The sequence below is a fragment of the Mugil cephalus genome, chromosome 20 (genome assembly GCF_022458985.1).
Source record: "Mugil cephalus isolate CIBA_MC_2020 chromosome 20, CIBA_Mcephalus_1.1, whole genome shotgun sequence".
NCBI lineage: Eukaryota > Metazoa > Chordata > Actinopteri > Mugiliformes > Mugilidae > Mugil > Mugil cephalus.
In genome coordinates this window covers 6,031,563-6,045,409 of record NC_061789.1, presented here as the reverse complement: position 1 = coordinate 6,045,409, position 13,847 = coordinate 6,031,563, and the positions used below count along the sequence as shown (strand labels likewise).

Genomic DNA, 13,847 nt, shown 5'->3' with positions numbered 1-13,847 from the left:
CAGTTTGTGACATTTCTATTCTTCCTTTAATAGGATTTGACAAAATGCAGCCTGTACAGAAATTTATTTCAACGATATCTTTTTTTTTTTCCTACACAGAATTTTTTTTTTTCTAATTTTATTTAATCCAGGTTACTGGAGAAGAGATCGGGGTTCACACAACACAAAAACCGGTTCCATCTCATGAAACAGTCCAACAGTCACTGAGGCCTGAAATGACTCGGTCCGAGGCTACGACGATGATGATGATGAGGCGGCAGGAGGGGCGTCGTCGCCCGCCACCTGCTCCTCCTTCAGCCTGCGTTTCATTTGTTTCCTCATCTTCTTCTCATCCTTCTCCACTTCCGCCATCATCTCCTTGAACTTGTGGCTGCGGTGGTCCACCATGTAGCCAAAACGCTCTCTGGCCTTAGCCAGCAGCATCCTTCTCCGCTCCTTCTCCGCCTTTTGCTTCAGCTTGGCTTCTCGCTTTTCCCTGCGCCAGTCTGCGATCAACTTGGGCATTTTGGCCATGTTTGCTGCTATGAGTTTCTCCCTGCAAGAAAAAAAATATATATATATATAAATAAAGATGAAAGATGATGACAGTTGTTGGAAAGTCCACCAGTGTGAATCAGAAGGAAATTCTAGAGCCTGAGACATTTTCTTTGGTCAGTTTTATCAGCTGCCTTTTACAGATAAACATTTTATTTTTTACAGAACATGATGCAGTAAAAGATTCTGGAGGCGGATTTGAAGTAGTTTATCCTGCAGAGTGTAGATGAGCAGACGGTGGAGCATTCACAGAAATCTAACTGAATCGTTTTAACCTTTCAATGCAATTCTATCACAACTCAATATTTGTGGAATATATATGTAGAATTTTAAACATTTTTGCATCAAAAGGACTTAAGACATCACTGCATTTTCCCACGAATCCTGAAAGTAGACAAAGACAACCCCACAAAACTAGTATTATACTTGTGTATTTGTTTCGTTTTCAGGAAACTGATCATATATATATATATGAGACACAACAAGGCCAGAGACTTATCATATCATAATATTTTATGGCCTGGCCTCTTGACTGAAACTAGGACTTTACAACTTTTATTATTATTTGATTAAAACCATCCAGAAAGACAAATCTTTTCTTTTCTGGACTGAAAACGGTTATTGTAAAACTGCTACAGATGAAGTGTTATCTTATTTTTCATCTATTATGAAGACATGTGGCTTGTTCTGTTGTATAAAGTGTGTTCGTTTCGCGCCGTTGTTGAATGATCCACAGGGTACGATTGGACAACACTTCAACTTTAACCGTTTCCACGTGTACAGGTTCATTAAAAAGCTTTTCAGGGAAAACAAAATAAAACAAAAAAAGGACGTTCATAGATTTATATTGGTCATATAAAAGCCTGCATCCTCATTTGTAAAACCTTGTGAGCTGTAATGCTTTAATCCAGAGATAATAACAAAACTTTAAATTTTAAATAACCTGTATGACACTTATTGAATGAATAACAGTTAAATATGCAGTTAAAAGCTCATTATAGTGTTTAACAAGACACGGTGAACAAAGATTAAGTAAAATGAACAGATGTCATATCTATGCTTTAATAATCTAGTCAAAACATGTTTGTATTTGCTTGACTTTACGTCTTTGGGTGAACGTCCAACTTCTGCAGCAAATGACATTTGAATCAGACTTCTAGTTCTGCAAACACATTCAGGACTCAATTAAATGTTCTCTTTAATGAAATATTGTCACAATCAATAAATCGCTTTGGACTGAGAGACCAGGACCATCTGTCCGATAATTAGCGCATAGCCTTTAGCTTAGCCCAGTACCTACTTTGCCAGCCGTTTTGCAGTTTCCTCCTTCTCCCTTGCTTCTATGTTTTTAAGCATAACCTTCAGTGGAGGATTCCACTCTTTTTCTTCCGCGATAATTTCGTCCAGCTCCTCATGACTGGGCCACAGAGAGGCAGGGTCGATGCCCGACGCTGAGCCGTAGCGACCGAAAAGCTTCCGGTCATGGCGGGCCGTCTTCTGCCATTCCGGCGTCTTCTCGCTGTTCTTGTCCGGGATGTACGGGTCCCGGATGTTCACCCTTAGAGGCCTGGGGTTGTAGGACGCTGTCTGCAATTGCAACGGACACTGGGAGTTCGCAAAAAGTGCGGTTGTTGACGGTGAAAATCCCTTCAAAGTCCTGCATAACGCAGTCGTCCTCCTGCACAACATGGACGCCGCCATCTTTCTTCGTCTACATGAAGGACCCGGAGGGGAGTCGTAGGTGTCCACAGCGGCGCCTGTTCACGGCGGCGGGTAAGTTTCCCCCATGTGTTTCCAACGATTAACATTTGTTTGTTTGTTTCCAACGATTAATGTCAAGTATTGACAACATCAGCATGTTACTAAACTAACAGATGCTGCAAAGAGTCATTTCAAAGTGATTTATATAAAGTAAAAGACAAGAAAAACATTACTAATTTGAAAAACAATAAAAAGCCCATTGAAGCAAAAGAAATATTACTTAGTTTTATTTCATTGGGTAGATATTCCTACCAAAAAAAGTTGGTCATTAAAAAACTGTTAATTTTAATCAAAAGAAAAAAAAGCAGTGTGTGTAAACACATATTTTACTACTATATGAGATTTCAGTGATTAAGTAAGGGCAATAAGACGGACAGAAATGTGTTGAAGATACCGCAGTTGTCAGTTTCTGTTTTGAACATGTTTTTTGATTATTTCATTCATATTCACTGTCATAATAATGGCAGTGAGTGCGATGACCAAAGGTCAACAGGTTCACAGCCTTTTCAGTGTAGCTCTGAATGCCTTTGACTCTTCAGGAGTTAAATTCAGTGGTGGGGGTCCCGGTTGACTTGGACTTTTATATGCAGCCTATGCATGGACGTGGCTGTGAGCAGGTGGGCTGTGGCCAAAACACCCGAAACAAGAAGGGGAGCTGAGAGTCTTTTAACACCTTCTTTGAACATTTAGGGACCACTGGGCCACGGAATAAACCTTAAAAGAAAGGATCTTTGTTTTAACCTCCTTAGCTCCACGTCCTCCTTCCCCTTTTAGCAGCCTCCGCCCTCCCTCAACTTTTATATTTGATTTCTTTTCAAGAAGTGGGGATGGAACAAATGGGGTTGCTCTGGAGTGCAGCACTTACAGAGACAGATGTCATCGCTTTTGTGTCGTGGGAGCGCGCAGAGCTCTCCATCGTCATTAAAGATTTAGGGTTCCCATGGCAGGGGTAGCGCTAGACTGAAGGTGGGGGTGGGCATGACAGAGGCTTAATTTGGCTTAGGAGCGATCTGGTGCCAAGCCCGGGGCTTTAGGGATCACATCAACGTCAGTCACAGGCAAATAGGCTTGTTAGCAGTTAGATGATAAGGGGATGGTGGCGAGATGACAGGTCTATTTCTGAGTAAGTGAGTAGGAGGGATGGTGGTTAATACATGTTTAGGGAAGTTATATGGAACATGCTCACCTGAATTATGACTCGCTTCCCCTTTTGCCGCGACACGCTCCGCGTCTTCCCAGATGCATTTCGTTTAGAAACATTTGTCTTCGGCGCGACGGGCTGCAAACGCTGCGGAGCGCTTCGCTCGAAACGTTTCTCGGCCCATTCATTGAGGTAAACTGTTAGTAAGCACGGAGGCCCTGCCAAGCACAACATCCTGGCCTCCATTGTTGGTCGGAACGCGAAAACACATGCGCGCGGAGATGGTTTGTTAGGGCTTTGAAAACAAGCACGTCAAGCAACATTTCAAGTGGTTATCACAGAAGCGCGCCGACGAATTTGTCTCGGAGTGGCTCCGCTTGTTTATCGCTTGGCACTTGTTATTTGAGGATATGTGTCCAGAAGAAGGAGAAGAAGAAGAAAATGTGATACAAACATGTATTTTAAGAACCTGTGGAAGTAGAACTCTTCAAGTTTGTAGTTATATGTTCACCAATACATGCCTAACCTCAGAAAGTTAGCCTCACGCTCCCGTAAGAACTACTGGTTTGTCATCTATCAATGGAAAACACCATTTAAAGTGTTTCTCGCATGTACGTCTCGACAAGGTAATTGCTTAACCCTCCATTTCTCGCCGTCTGCCCATTCCTCGGTGGTTTTGCGGCGTCCTTAGGTTCCGGTTTAACTTTCAGAAAGATGGCCTCAGAGGACCTTTAATTCCTCTTTGTGTTGAATTCATAGTTGAATAAATGACTCCGAACTGTAATATTTTCTCTACCATCATGCTTCACAGCTGGTTTCGGGTTTTTCTTCTCCTTTGCTTCGCGCCAAACGTGTCTAATGTTACCGTGGCCAAACAGCTCTGTCTTTGATTTGTCTGTCTATAGCGCACTACCCCGAAAGACGTGGTCTTTTGACTGTATGTTCGTTGGCAAACCTTAGATTTGCTCTAATGTTCTTTTTGGACCTCTTGGGCTTTTTCCTGGCGTTCCTCCCGCGCAGGTCAAAGCTGTGAAGTCTCTTTCTGATTGTAGACATGTGCACTGTGACACCGACAGCTGTAAGTGTTACCTTCAGGGTTTTTCTTTTTTAGAGTCGTCTCAGCGCATGAGACGGTTCGCTCTTGGGTTTTTTTTAATTTGCAGGGGTGGCCGGTTTTACATCTGCGCCGCTCGTACGTACGCGCCTCTCCGTACAGTGGAGTGATTTATGTAAAACAATTTTGTGATCTTTTAAAACCCCTTGTCAGACTCGCAGGCATCCGCGAGCTTAATTCCGAAGTCCCTAGCGAGTTCCTTAGATCTTGGCATGATGACACCACATGCTGCGGTGGGTAAGAGAACAGTAAACCCTCGATGGCAGAAGTTTAAAACCGCCACCTGTCACTCTTTTCAGGAGGTTGTTATCGTTGGCGCCCCAATCTGGAAACCCGATTCGAATTTTAAGGTGTGATAAATGTAGAGGTGGACCAATGTTTCCCCCTTGACGGATCTGTTTTATAATGAAAATGGCAACAGAATGTCAGATTTATGCGTTAGCCGTTTGAAGGATATCAAGTTATGAGCCGGCGCTGTTTCAGAGAGGATCAAGATATGTCAAAATACCCAACAATTTCCATTGGACGCACTTATTTTTATTTTTTTTCACATGACTATACTTGCGCACACGCGCATGCCGAGCCAAGGTTCGGTTTTGTCTTTCCTGTGAAGCAATTTGCCAAGCCAGTGTTACTATTTGTTGAAACAAAGAAGAAATCATAATAAATTGAGTCTAAATGAACCACTCTTTTGTTGGCCTCAAACAATGACGGGGTTTTACTCAGAATTTCTGGCACGGGAATCAGATTTGTCAGCATCTCCACCAGAACAAGGAACGAGGACAAAATCCAAATAAAAGAGAGCTGAGCCTTAAAATATCTCCATTTCCTGGTAATGACAGCACACTGCGGCCGTACGGCGCAAAGTAATAGAAAAAGAAACGGGGGAGGGGAAAAAAAAAAAAAAACAGCCCTCTTGGTAAGACGAGTCCCCACAGAGCTGGTGATAAATTACATCTTTCCGCGGGAACATCGCACAGAAATTAATAATCTAAAGGTAAGTAATGTTGTCCTTGGCAACGGGGATATGAATTACCCATAGACAACTTAAGCTTCCTTCTAAAACACGTGAGATCTGCACATCTGCATCCTATTACTAATTTCTAAAATTATGGCTAAAACAAGACCATCCGGCTCACTACAAAGATTTTTTTTTTTGAATTTTTTTTGGTTTTCTCCAGCATGGCTGTAAAGACATGTGCTGGTCTCCTCATGTTGGTTTTTAAACACCCTAGCTGCCCCCACCCCCCCCACTCCCCACCCCTCCTCCAACTAATGTTAAACTTGGACTTAGCCCAATTCAGAACTGCCAGCGTAAGCGGTCCTGTGAAGGGAGCTGGGGTTGGTAGAGTTTTAGGGCAGTGTTGTTGTGGGCTGATGTGTTTGTGTGAGCGGAAAGAGCTTTCAGTGGGGAGATACTTTCGGAGTAATGGATGCGCCACATGGAGATTCGGTTTGCGATGCGCTCGGAGCGTGGCGTGGGTGGATTTTTTTTTTTTCCATTGTGGAAAAACGCACGGGGTGGCGGTGGCTTTCGAAAAGATTCATCCACCTGGGCGCAGAGGTGATGGAGAGATTTTTAGGGGGGGTGGGTGGGTGGTAGGTGAGGTGGCGGGGTGGGGGGTGCCGGTGCAGCAGCGGAACCACCAGAGAGCTTTTATTTCTGCTCACTTTGCAGCAAAGAGCGCAGCGCGAATGGCGCGCTGGGACTCCCTCGACCGCCGCTGCGTTTCCTGCCACATAATGGCGGCAACATTTTATCCAAATTATCTTGCGTCGCAAATCTTTATATCTCGCCATCGTGTAAACACCTGAGGAGGAACGCGCTCCTGCAAACACACTCTGGGTTTACATAAGGATTTGGCATTTGTTCCCGGCCTGTAATGGCACCAGATTCCCATGGTAGTAAACAACCGTGCCACTCTCAGCCCATGATACATTAAGATTTTTTTTCCCCCCTACAAATGATCAAATAGCCCTGGGAGTTGAACAGATTGCGGTTTATAAAAAAAATGTGTCTCTGCCCAATTTGACAGATTTGTAAACAGCAATGATAACATCCCTGAAATGTTTTAGTTATGATGGAGCTCTGAGCTTCTCCTTTCTCTTTGGGAGTCCTCAGGCCTTTACAGCCCAATCCAGGGTCCTAATGAGATGATGAATGGGAGCATACGGACTGATAGAGGCTCTCGATCCACTAGTGACTGCTAATTTAAGGGGGAGATTCATCAAATGCGGGCGTACACTCAGAAGCACCTTCATAAAACAGTGCTGGGGTCCGGCGAAGATGAATGGAGGTAATTATCAGCTCTACCTGTTCACAGCCTTCTGTGTGGCTTCCTGGGGTTTCGGGGCTCGTAATCTGTCTGCACGAGAAGTCCACGTTTAAATCAAACTCCTCTTTTTGCTGATGGATCTCAATCGAGTCTGAAGTGAGAGATTGTTCCGCGTCGTGCCAGTGCAGCAGCGTTGACGTAAAAGAATGCCAGAATGGACGCTCCTTTATGCTGCACGTCTGCACAAATCAATCTCAAAGTGCTACTTGTTGTAAAATCTTTGTAGAATTAAAATTATGCCTCTAGTGACTGGAACAGTTACCCCTGGTAGAGGTTTATTGGCCGTATGACAGAAAATGTTACTTTCCAGAGCTAGCTTTTAAATATTCCACTTTGGTTAGCTAATGCGAGGTACAAATATTCTCCATATTTTCATACAAATTACCATTTTCTCAGTGAAGACCTGTCAAGCTTTTGATTTATCCACCGCTGTGCATGGGGTTATTGGAAGAGTTTGGCAGATGGTGTCAAAATCAAACGACACAAAGGTAAAAGCAGGTGAATAGATTATTGATACGGATTGTTAGCGATAAACATTTAGCATGGTTTGCCAATATAATTTAATGTGAAATTTTGTCACCATATTCCCCAGAGTTGGATAAGCGAGAAAAAGTGTTTTTAAATCAGTCCAGGCGTTGTCCCAATCTGGTAGCGCAGCTGTTAGCTTTAGCTTAGCAAATCAGCCAATTAGCCAGTCGTTCGCCGTAAATAAGTCAAATCATAAATAAACTCAAGAATTTTCCTAATTGTGACCTGTACATTCACATCTTGTACAAATGTCAGTGCAATTAACACGAAGGGATTGCTTAGGGCAGATATAGTCCTATATTCTGGCCAAGCACTGGCAAAGCACCACCACCAGGAGGCGCAAAGACATCAGGGAGCACCTGAAAACCAGTCACACAGGTGTGTTTTGACGGAAGTTTGGGGTAAGTCAACAGGAAAATCTTTATCTGTCACTTTTGCGAAAAACTGACTAATTGGCTCTGCTAAGATAAAGCTAACAGCTGCACTGCCGGATTGGGACAATGTATGGACCGATTTAAAAATGCCTTTCTTACTCACCCAATTCTAGGGAATACGGTGAGTGACAAAATTTCAGATCCCTCAAATGTTACTGTCACCTGTAGCTAGCTGTAGCTAGGATTACATCCAAGGCTATGATTTTCTATCAATAGTCATGTTAGTCACTGGAGGCCATTTCATTTCCGTATCTACACACAGTTAACGATAGTAGTCTGTCCTGCCCTGTCAATTAAAAATATGTAGGACATAGGCTTCTCTATTTTTCATTTTATTATATTTTAATGATCATATTGCACTGAAATTTAGGAAGACTGTTTCTGTTTTACTACCTTTTCTATTTTTTTTTTGTTGTTTTGTTTTTTTAGTTTTTTTGATTTCAGCTGGTGAGGATGTTAGCAACATTAACCAAAAAACGTTAGCCTCAGTACTTTAGAACATGCCATGTAAGTGTTTTATGTGCTTTATATTTATCTTTATATTTATTGTTTCATGGTTGTGATTTCAAAACAATCAATACATTAAAAAACAGAAAACCCTGCTGGAGACAGAACTGTTAGCTAACTCACGACGACAACGTTAGCAAATTAAGCTAGCTTATTGTTGCAAAGGACAAAATCTGTTAGTAATGCCTGCCTCTGTTTGAAACCAACAAACCATTCTTTTAAAAGCCACTAACATTTTTGATAGTAAATCTGCTAAATAATTCTGTCACTGTTTTCTTTGTTAGTATATCTGTTAATTAAACAATCCCACAATGCAATGCTACATTTATAGAAGAGAGTAAGCCCATGTCACTGAAAAGGCTACGTCCTCTTATGGGTGAAAACAAAGGAGAAGTTGCTGCGTTGTGTGTCATTCTTCAATCCATTTAAAATATCTAATAAATAATAAAGTAACTCTGAGATTTTCTCTGCTCCCCTCAAGAAGAGGGATAAAAAAAACAAAAAAACAAAATAAATGTATGGCTTCAGGCCATAAAATGGGTGGACAAAGATGGAAAGCTGTGGGGCCCTGATAGTCAATATGTGTACTTTTGCAGCAAACAATCACGATGACGCTAACATTAGCTAATGTCAGTCGTCAGAGTTGTTAGTTATAATGTTATAATATTCCAAGTTTATGTCAGAGTAGTGAATGTTGATGCTGAACTGAAATGACAGTAGTTAACAACGGTTACTGTAAAGTGTTTTAACAAAAGCGTTAACGTTGGCAAAGCTTCATGCTGTATTTATATAAAGATAATAATTAATTTAACATTATGAAATGATTATGATAGATGTCCTATATTGTCATACGTCCGCATGTGACTCCTCCGGCCACTGAGTGGACTCATTCACCCGTTTCTCTGTCGGTAGGATAGACAGACATACTATTTTTAATAATATTTCTATTTAACGTCATCTCTCTGCAATGTCATCATTTATGTGTCTGCCTGACTAACGGTAGCCTTTTTGCCTGCTTTCCTGTCGACGGATGCTAACAACACAGTTGTATTTACTGCTAGTGGTTTGTTTTCACCCAAATGGGCGTGGCCTAATTTGCTATGCGTCGTCTATAGTTCCTTATGTGGCCATTTCACGACTCAACGTTCAAGTAAACACTGACTGGACTGTATAGTAAGATGGAGAAAACCCCTTGTGACCTCCGCCACAGAGCAATTTTGAAGCTCAGTGCGGCGAGTCTGGCCGCCGCCATTTTGTCTGAGGCTGACTCAGCGCAGTTCTCTGTTAATTCAAAAATGGGACAAAAGGTGGAATGGGGAATTGCGTATAAAGACCAAAAATGCCTTTTTTTCCCCTTATTTTTTTATTTATTTATTTTTTACAAGGTTATAAAAATGTTTATTGCCGCTGTGAATTCGGGGCTATTTTAACATGTATTTTCAGAGGGGTTGACTCACTTTTGGAGAGGTCATTTGAGGAACTTTTTCAGTTTTTTGGCTTCATTCTTTTTAGCCCCACAAGTTGTAGCTCGGTTGTAAACCCGTGCAAGTATGGAAAGGCTTGAACAGAAACCAATTTGTCCTCATGTGCCCTTCTGTAACCTCCTAATGTGATAAGTGTCCAAGATCCAAGCTTTCGCCTGATTTAACCTGGAACATCCTGATCCGCGAGGCGCGCACCGTTACGCTGCAGAGCTCTTCCCGTAAAGCGTCGAGTCACCGCGTGTACATATTTACATTGAGGCAGACGCCGGCGCATAGGTACAGGCAGACACTCTCCTCTCCCCTCGTTCTGGAGGTTTTTGGATGGGGGTACTCGGTAGTGCAGAGGGGGAATTTAAGAGGGAGGAGGGGTGCATGTGGCACCAGCCTGGCGCAGACATCGTTCCCGTTGCTCCCTTAGCTGCGCCGGCGCCATCTGTCATCTGCGTGAACATCTGCAAACCCAAGGTGCCCTTGTCACCCAATGTTAGAGCAGTATGTTTGGCTTTTCCATTAAGGAAACCTGGAGTGATTCACCAGAACAAAACCTATTAGTGGATGGTGGAGTGGTGAATCAGCTGGGTTGCAGAGGCACATTAAATGGTAGGATTCCTCCTCAGGCAACGCCGCCCGCCTGTCTAGCATTTCTGGCTAGCATGACATCTCATCTACTAACTGCTTGACAATTTGGCCTGAGTCTGCCGTTTCTTTATGAGCTTCGGCTCCTCCAGATTTCATCTTCTGTCTCTCTGATTCTACTGCAAAACAGATGGCTTCAGCCCGTCCTCACATTTAATCTGCCTCCTCCTCTGCGCACTTGAGGTTATGAGCGAAATTGAAATCATATTCATGTTAGAGATTTAATAGCTGCGCTGTGTTGTGGCGCCTTTTGTAGGGCAATTTGTACTTCATACCGAATAAAAATGAAAAAGTGCAGATGAATTAATAAAGACTTTTTTTTTTTGGGGGGAATTTATATAGAAAATGCGTTTTTGTAATTTGATTCAAACTGAGATACGTTTAGACTCAGCGCAGGAATCCATCTGCCACCGGTCTCCCTCTAACTCCGAACAGTCTATTATTCACCGCTGCAGCTCTCTGGAGAGCGTTGCTGTCCATTGCATATGGTGCTGAGCTGGATTACAGCAACAAGATCACAACAATATGCTCATTGTCCACCATGCAGGGGTATAATCTGGAGGATTACTCTGGATGATGCGCAGCGATATGGGAGATTTTGCCTTGACTTCTTTTTTTTATTTTATTTTTTTAATATTTTTGTTTTTCTTTGTCGGATTTCTACATCAGTCGTCCTCGTCTTTGTCGCCCCGCGCGTGAAGCTGGACGCCGCAGTGGGCAAAGATTTGCCTCCCACAGCTGCCTCTCCAAAAAGAAATGGGCAAACACGTGCAAACAGCAAGCTCGCCGCCATCTGCTGCGGTGAATGAGCGAGGATGCTGCTGTCAAGTTAGTTGTGAATTCGAAACAGCAGCTGAGAGGACACACTGTGCCCTGACCACACAGAGTGGCACCGCCGCTGCCCGGCTGCCTGGCACAACAGGCTCCATCTGACACGCTGATGAATTCACACACACACACACACACACACACACACACACCCACACACACACACACTCGACAACGAAGCAGAAGAAGAAGAAGAAGAAGGCTGTTTGGCCAAAATTACGGGACAGGGTTTCCATGCGGTGTGAAAGTGAAAACATATTCTTAGTTGAGATCTTAGCTCTCAACGCGCCGGGGAAAGAAAAAATAAATAAGCGCAGACTCGCCGCGTAGAGATTCATAATGATGAATGGCGTTATTTCTGTTACGGGCTTGTTTCTTTTTCTTTTCATGAAGCCGGGTGGGGAGGTGGGGAGGGAGGAGGAGGAGAGGAGAAAAAAAAAAAAAAGAAACTGAGCGGAACTCTTTGTGCGCATGCTATACGTTTTGGAAAGCCTTGAAAGCATTCTGGGGGAAAAAAAGGAAAAAAAACGTCGCACTTAAATAACAGAAGAAAAGAGAAATAGGTATCAAGTAGGCATAGACACTGAGCATACAAAACAGAACCCAAACAAACACCCAGGGAGCCCGACATTCAACACCAGCCAAGAAGAGCCTGGCGGAGAGGGCTGCCTTTGAAAAGAGCACCTGCGTGCTATAAGAGTCCCAAAAAACAAAAAAAAAAAAAAAAAACTCCAGCCTCAACAACTCTTTACAACACTAACAGACCCCGGTTTTCTTGTGGGCAAGTTTGTATTTGCGGACAGAAACCCCCGGCTCGGCTTCTAGCAATTTGTCACCTGGCTTGTTTACTTTTCTTTTCGTTCATTTAGAACCCACCTTTGTCCTAATGGGCTCATTAGCAGCGGCCTCATTCCAGGAAGAAACCACCAGGTTAGAGCCGCACATTTCTGAACCAAGCGACACGGCCCAGGCGCCGCACTTTAAATGAGGCTTGGCCTCTTTTCTCATGGGGAAGCTGCGGGGAGAGGAAGCCAACAATGTGTTTTCACTTTTATGTATTTTCATAAGTCATCTAGTTGGCCATTAGAGTCGATATTTTTCAAAAGAAATTGTGTCTTTTCCAGAAAGCAACGTGCTCGTGCTAAAATTAACTTCCTCCCCCTTTCTTTTTCTTTTTCTTTTTTTTTTTTTTTGGGACTACTCGACTGTTGCCCACGAGACTTTAACCTACATGCTCAAACAGATACAGCGTACAGGAGCGGGTCTGTCTCGTGGAACATAATTTTAAAGTCCCCCAGGTTTCGACATCTGGCAGCGTTTCCTAATAGAGAGGCTTGAAATACATTCAGGAGATAAGCAACATTTACCTTTACGACGATGCTGGTGTGCCACGAGCAACACGCTTCTTTTTTTGGAAGTTGTTTTTCAGTACGTAATTTTTCAAGCCTTTAGCCGGATGACGGCATCTTCTCGGCTGCGTTCCAGTGTCAAAACAAACTTTGTCATTTATTTTATTGTATTACAATTTATATTGTGTTCTCAGGACAACTGCGGCTTGCCAGCGAATGATCTCAGCGGACCTCGACATCGCAGAAAATAACCTCGTGCTCGTGATATAATAAGAGAATAATCACATGTGACGGACTGTAAACGTGGAAAAAAGCATCAGGAAAATTCGTAAAGTAACCCTTCAGGTAATTTGGATCAATCAAATAACAGTGATTATGGAGTTTAGTTTCAGAGTAGTGGAGCTAATGGACAACTTTAAACTCGGCGTCTTTTTCATGTTGACTTCCTTCCAGAGATTCAAAGCATGAGGCGCACAATAGCAGCTACGAGCAGAATAAGACGATGTCAAAATCTACATCCGCATCATTCTAGATACCCCGGGGCCTCATCTTTCTCCTGGTTACCTTAGCAGTAAGGAAATGTAGCAAAAGACGCTTTCGGACCGGACGGTTCTGGGTACCCTGTGAGGTTTACTGGAGAGCCCCCCCGAGAACTTCTTACCTTCCACAGGGCCATTATTCTGTTTGCGTTCACGCTGCCAATGATGAATAGTGAAGTGACGAAATCCTGCTGGTGGTTGGTATAGCAACGCTGTTTAGTCCTGCACAACAAACTCACATATTTGGCGAGATAAACCCTGGACATCACTGTCGGCCCATCCCCCTGCGTTTTGTTCCATTATCATAATTTTTGTTTTTACGCTAACGTTTAAACGATAAGATTTAACCTTCTCGGAAATATGGACTGAATAAAGATTGTTCTTGCGGCACAGCCGCGCACAAAAAGCTCATATTTTGAATTCTGAAAAAGTTCCTGCGCTTCTAAAGCCCCTAAAATTAAGAGATTTGGATATTTTATTGCATTACCATATTATTTAATTACATGAAAACCAATTTTTTGACTCACTTTTTGCAAAACTAATTTAAGGTAACAGTTTCCCGCTTCTTTGTAGATTAAAGGGTCTCTAAAGGGTAAAGGAAAATAGCTGAATAAAGATTGTTCTTGAGCTACAACAAAAAAAGTTGAGAGTTTGAA

The 13,847-nt window shown here is 42.8% G+C and overlaps 1 protein-coding gene and 1 long non-coding RNA gene across 3 annotated transcripts; one reads left to right on the top strand and one right to left on the bottom strand.

The window, feature by feature from the left end:
• Positions 1–7: 7 nt before the first annotated feature.
• Positions 8–2,266, bottom strand: gadd45gip1 (growth arrest and DNA-damage-inducible, gamma interacting protein 1). Its single transcript, XM_047572291.1, has 2 exons — positions 1,835–2,266; positions 8–535 (listed from the first exon to the last, which is right to left on the bottom strand). Exons 1-2 carry the CDS (start codon positions 2,233–2,235, stop codon positions 232–234), a joined length of 705 nt encoding a protein of 234 aa, XP_047428247.1. The 5' UTR covers positions 2,236–2,266; the 3' UTR covers positions 8–231.
• On the top strand, positions 2,172–13,605 carry LOC124998101. 2 transcript variants are annotated; one of them, XR_007111023.1, is made up of 3 exons: positions 2,172–2,307; positions 12,847–12,997; positions 13,106–13,605. It is a non-coding gene; the product is annotated as an uncharacterized LOC124998101 (long non-coding RNA). The 2 variants fall into 2 exon arrangements; XR_007111024.1 differs by lacking the exon at positions 2,172–2,307 and adding an exon at positions 6,725–6,847.
• The last annotated feature ends 242 nt before the right edge of the window (positions 13,606–13,847 follow it).